Genomic DNA, 6,000 nt, shown 5'->3' on the forward strand with positions numbered 1-6,000 from the left:
TGGCAGGATACAAGCACAATGTCACAGGGCTAGTCTTTCGACCCGTGCGGCACTTAGACAATTTTCACTGGAAGTTGCTAAGTAAGCCTAACTCGTATGAAACGAGGATGCTTGGCTAAAAAGAGGAAAGGGAAAGCTTGAAGGCAAAGGAGAGTAGAGAGAGTTTGGAGAATGTGAGAGTTCTATAGCTTTGAAAACTCAAGGATGATTTACAAATGAGGAGGGGTGAGGTATTTATAGGCCTCCCCTTGAATCTAGAATGTTCCCACCTCCTTAATGGACGGTGGAGATTAAATCTATCTTATGGTTACAATTGATTCTCTAGAATTCTCTTAACAAATATCTAGATATTTTAATGAAAGAATCTAGAGACAATATTAAAATATTGAGGCTAGAGTTGTGTAGGCTTCTCTAGAATGTTCTTGCACTCTCTAGCACTCTTAAGGTTAGTTGGGAACCCTGGAGCATTCTTGGAGCATTCCGGACCTCTTTAACCTTGTGAAAAATGACGAAACGTGACAACAAGGAGGGAATGGTTTTAGTTTTAATCATTCTTATGCTCTAAGTAAAAGCCCTTACAGCAAAGCAGACATGGCGAACTACTTAAGTCAAGCCCTAATGCTATGTTGTCAAGTGATAATGCTACCTTTTTACGGGCATGAGATCTTTCGAACTCTATACTCACATGTGAATGCATGAGTTTTTAATATAAATTGATTTTTTTATATATAAAAAAGGTAGAGCTTTAGGATTGTAGAAAAGACAGTTCTGCTGTTGAGTCCCATTTTCATAGTATTTGAACAGTCAAGATTTACTTATTTTATTTTATATTTATTAAAATAAAAATAATAAATTTTAATAAATCTATTCTATTATTAATTTGGACAATATATGTTTAATTTAAATAATCTAATTTAATATTAAATATTTTTATATTTTTTATAAACTGATTATCTAAATATATTATGTACAGTTTAAATTTAAAATTTTTAATTTATAATTTTTTTTATTTTTTAAAGAGACAGTATAAAGATTATCTTTATTTTTATCTTTTAATATTATATTTACTAAAAAAAAATTTATAAATATTATAAAAAAGTTTAATATAAATTTAGACTAAACAACTACATCAAGTTAATCAATTTATGAAAATTATAAAAAATATAATATTAAATTAGATCATTCAAATTAAATTTGTATGTTCAAATTGATAATAAGATAAAATTTATAATTTTTCATAATGAATATAAAATAAAAATCTAAAAATAAAATATCAAAAACTGAATCGCCTGAAGTAAAAATTACAGTACTTATTATAATTACCAAGAAAGCATGGAACTGAAGCTTATGCATCGGACATTAGAAAATATAAATATAAAACATAAAAATATGTATGAAATTTATTTCTCTTTAATACTCTTGCTTCACTTTTACTGATTAAGATAAAGACTAGAGATAAAACATAAACATTTATTATTGATATTTCAATAAACTCATCTTTTTTAAGTATCTACCACTGACGCAGTAATTTGTCTTTGATGATTGAGCCGACCAAAGAATCCCTCTTTCGTTTCTTTCCATCATATTGGAAAATGCAAGTTCTTTGGTCCAACAAGAGAAAAAAATAAACGAAAGATATCATCAGCTTAAGGCTAGTTTCATTAAGATGGATATTAATACGCAACAGAATTCCTCATTGGTCGCCAACTTTAAGGAAAGAATTAATCAATGTATGGGCAATCTTTTGTACAAGGGTATAAACCCATCGTAACAGCTATCTATAAGAAACCAGACACCGATTTTTAGCAGATCGATCTTTGAATAAAAGTACATACATCATTTTTCAAGCCAGTGACCTCACCATTTCCATCTAGAACCTAAGCACTCCAAGCAGTGATTGCAAGGTCACAAGCGTTCAAACTGCAGGGTCTTCTAACGTAGCCGTGGATAGATCCTTTATGCGAGGATATGCAGCTTTCTCATCCAGCTGGTTTTGAGCCCATATCAGCATCTTCAACAGGCTTGGAAGTTTAGGATCTAACGTAACCATATAAACCAAATGTCACTACAATATTCCAAAATTTGTTCCCCAAAATAATACACAATCGCAGTTGAACTTGCGTAACACCAGAAATAATCCCTCTCCAACAAAGCATAATCAAGATACATGCCACAGGAGGATAAACCATGATTCAAATGGCATAATGCTTCAATTTATTTACAGAAAATAACACATCATGTTATAGCAAAAGTAAAATTATCATTCACAGAAAAAATTAAATTAGATCTCACTGCCAGGTGGGATTTAGTAAGATTCTTCTTGTCAAGTGGATGCCACTTGCCAATTATTAGAAAAAATTAGTGATACATGATCCATTGCAAACAATTATAGTCCAGTCTTATCTTCAAATATCACATACAAACATTATTTGACATCCAGATGAGGAGGGAAACCACCAAGTTATCATGAATGAATGATACTGGTAAATAAGCACTTAACGGTCTGTTGGGTTGCATGCATCAACATATGATGTGATGCAAAAGTTTGGTTGTTCCTTTTTAGTGAGTAGTAGCATCCAGTTTCCATTCAAAAAAAAAAAAAAAAACGATTGGTTGTATTTGTATGCGATCAGTTTACATCGTAAAGTATAGGGATTCTAATCACTTTGCCCATTGTCTAGCTAATTATGGACACAATATTTCAAAGATTTTTGTACCTTTGCATAAGCCATCTTTCTTAGAAGATGGAGAATGGTAAAAGAATTCTTGTAATTTGCTTGTATTTGTTCCTCTTTAGTGAATACCAGTATCCAGTTTTCTTTCAAAATAAAAATAAAAATGGTCGTGTTTTTATATGTTGAGATTACTTAAGATTGTAAAACTTGATTCCTCAAATCCCGTAATGCTTTTTAAATTTTACCCAAAATTCGGATACAAGATGATCACATCAATGTAATCCTTGCCAAAAGACTCCTTCCCACCACTGGTTACCGCCCTTCATTACCGCCATCCATCTTGAGGGGCATTTTAGCATTTTAATATTATTTTGTTTAATATAAACATAAAAATAAAATAGTTTACACGACTTTGGTAAACAAAATTAGATAATAACCATTATATTACATTCATTTACATTGACCTCCTAGCCAAATCAACCTTAAGTCATTATCTCCATATTCCCTTAAAATTTAGGTTTGCGAAACTGCGCAAACACATGGAAGTGATTGTAGCCAACCAAACTTTTTAAAACTAAACATTGAATCAAACTTATGGCCAAAAACAGAGATTAACGCAACAAACACATACCTTTTTCGTGACTCTGGCTTGTAAGTATGGCTGCATTCACTTCACTTGCTGTCTTTAGACGTTGAGATATGTCAAGAAGCTCTCCAACAGGACAGTTTGAGACATCTTCAAAGGCAAGAAGTGCTACAGTCCTCTCTAGCTCTTCCAAAAAGGTTTGCTGACAAGAATCAAAACGTTGGGCAAGCATAAGCATCAAGTTAATTAAACTGATTAACATGAAACGGAATTTTCCACAATCATAAAAATATTTAACATTTAGCATTATTTTCAATAGGCAAAGAAAGTAAATTATCAGTGCAATAATTCAGTGTTAAATGTGAAACCAAACAAAAAGTCAATGGATGAACTTTACATTCTCCTCCCCCCTTGGTGCAAGTTCCTCCTGAGCAAATTCCAAAGCTTCCTCTACTTTTCCATTCCTTATTAGCTCTATCAGTCGTTGCTGTTGGAGATGGAAAAACAATTGGGGGTTTGTATCCAGTATCTGCACAGAATTACATATCCAGAGTCAGTTTAGAAAAATTGCCCAAACATCAAAAGATGCATAAGACCATCATGAACAGTATTTTCATGAATGGATGCTGCGATAAATATAAAATCCTTTTCCAAGACACTCCAAGCATTTTCTTTTTCAAAAATGAGAATAACTAAAGAAAATGTAAAAATGTTTCGTAGCAAGAAAAAATTATATAACAAAAGGCAAATCCAAACAGGAAAACAGCAAGTTAAAATCATATTAGAACCTAGGTTGAATAAGAAAAACAGCTACAGCTCTGTATACATGTACAAATTATAAGAGACAACCCATGCCCACCCCTCATTTTAATACCTATATTGCTATGCAACTTGTTGAATTTGAAAACCTAGAAACATCCCAAATAGATTCCCTCAAGAATTATTTAACTCGCTCTTGCACTTTTACAATGGCTAAATTGTCATGGAGCTGTCCATTATTCTTCCCTTAAAACCAGCAGGTAACGTCATATTCTGACATTTGGGACACTATTATGCTCAGAAATTTCTTCCTTCAAACCCCCCCTCTCTCACACACTGACAGAATCAGCCAGAACCCAAAAAGAGAGCAACTGGAGCAACATGGCACATAAAAAAAAATGGCAGCTTACCTCTGGATTCAAGTCATTTACTTTCTCGATTGCATCCTCCACATTACCACTTTGCACAGCCTTCTTAACAGCCATGCGATCAGTAATGGTTGCAAGATCTATATCTGCTAAATATCTATAAGGAGAACGAACGTAGAATATTGGAGACAGCATGGTTCTGAGTGAATAAAATGAGAATTTGAAAGTGCATGAGGGAAAAAAACAGTTATTTAAGGATACGTTCAGTTCCAGATTCCATTCGGAATTTTTCAGCAGCTTCAACATAACCCTCCGTAACCAGAAAATTCATTACCAATTTATTCATGTCTTCTTTCCTAATCTTCACATCATTAAGTTTCTTCTCCCACTCTTCTCTTGTTATCACTTTCTTTGATGTAGCCTGAGCATAATAAGTTTTTCTTATTAAAAAAAGCACAATAACATTACAAATTGTTGACTCAAGGAAGGTTTCATGCAATATGCCTATAGGTCGGCAATTAGTTAAAGTATTATACTTTCAGCAGAAAGACTGAATGCGATTCCAAAAGAAAACATCATCCTACGTTCTATCATTTTGTTGTCTAGCATAGGAACAAGCAAGGACAGAATCGTAGTATCATAAATCTCAAATCCATCAGCCTCCGCCTGTTTTGTCAAAAAGATAAAAAACCAAAATGAAGCTAGTGATCCACAACTCCAAAAATTTATCTCCGATTTATTTGAGGCAACTTCCATTTCATGGGAGATATCGGCACCCATACACATGGACGAAGACATTTGGGTAACTCTCAAAAGTACATTCAAACCACGTCTGAGATATGCTATTGCCAAATCCAACAAATAGTTGGATCTCCTAAATGTGATTTTGTCTGACGTAAACTAAAAATCAAACACACTAAGTCTAGAGCCTAAACTTCTTTCTATAGCTATAACATGACCTCTACAGCTGTTCGACCTGATGATAGAATTCTTTCGAACCATATCAATATCTCAAATGAGATCATATATAAATGAATGAACCATGGAATGATATAAATTAAATTAAGGGTGGAAAATGAAATACCATTGCCTCAGATTCAGCAAGCTGACGAATCACAACCCAGAACAGTGACATCAGCTCACTGCTTAATACCCATCGAATCCCAAACTGATCTCTGCAAATCCGAGGGAATGGCAAGTTGCAGTTCGTAAATCAATAATAGGATAGCATCAATAATTCGAAATCATAATTATTACATTACCAAAAAATGGCATCCTTCCGATTATTCAAACACCTATACCAACCGAATCCAGCCAAAAACCCTAATTACAAAAGGGGAAAAACTCAGCAAGAGATCCACGAGCAAAGAAGCAGAGCGGAGTTTACCGTAATATATTTGCCGGGAGATCCTGGCGAATATTTTCCCCGGAAGTAGCACCAGTAATGGTGTCTTGACTTGCACTGCTAACAGCAACTGCGCAAAACCACGGTTCGGTGCAGAGTGTTCCGGCGATCTCCTCAGGTTCGTACGGAATGCAATCTTGAGTCCTTGACTTCTGCTATCGGGTGATTTCTGGAGCTCGGTTCGGCTACAACTCGCGCCTCTGCGGG

General features: G+C 34.1%; 1 protein-coding gene across 4 annotated transcripts; it reads right to left on the minus strand.

Moving 5' to 3' along the window:
• Positions 1–1,641: 1,641 nt before the first annotated feature.
• LOC129304621 (protein GID8 homolog) lies at positions 1,642–6,000 on the minus strand. 4 transcript variants are annotated; one of them, XM_054944344.1, is made up of 8 exons: positions 5,776–5,996; positions 5,651–5,683; positions 5,473–5,563; positions 4,650–4,809; positions 4,431–4,537; positions 3,659–3,790; positions 3,307–3,463; positions 1,642–2,037 (listed from the first exon to the last, which is right to left on the minus strand). In XM_054944344.1, exons 3-8 carry the CDS (start codon positions 5,521–5,523, stop codon positions 1,916–1,918), a joined length of 729 nt encoding a protein of 242 aa, XP_054800319.1. In that variant the 5' UTR covers positions 5,524–5,563; positions 5,651–5,683; positions 5,776–5,996; the 3' UTR covers positions 1,642–1,915. The 4 variants fall into 4 exon arrangements, with proteins under 4 accessions (XP_054800319.1, XP_054800318.1, XP_054800320.1 ...); XM_054944343.1 differs by having other exon boundaries at positions 5,651–5,711; XM_054944345.1 differs by lacking the exon at positions 5,651–5,683 and having other exon boundaries at positions 4,431–4,534; positions 5,776–6,000.

The sequence above is a fragment of the Prosopis cineraria genome, unplaced genomic scaffold (assembly GCF_029017545.1).
Source record: "Prosopis cineraria cultivar Desert tree isolate PC_DT_omini unplaced genomic scaffold, ASM2901754v1 PC3, whole genome shotgun sequence".
NCBI lineage: Eukaryota > Viridiplantae > Streptophyta > Magnoliopsida > Fabales > Fabaceae > Prosopis > Prosopis cineraria.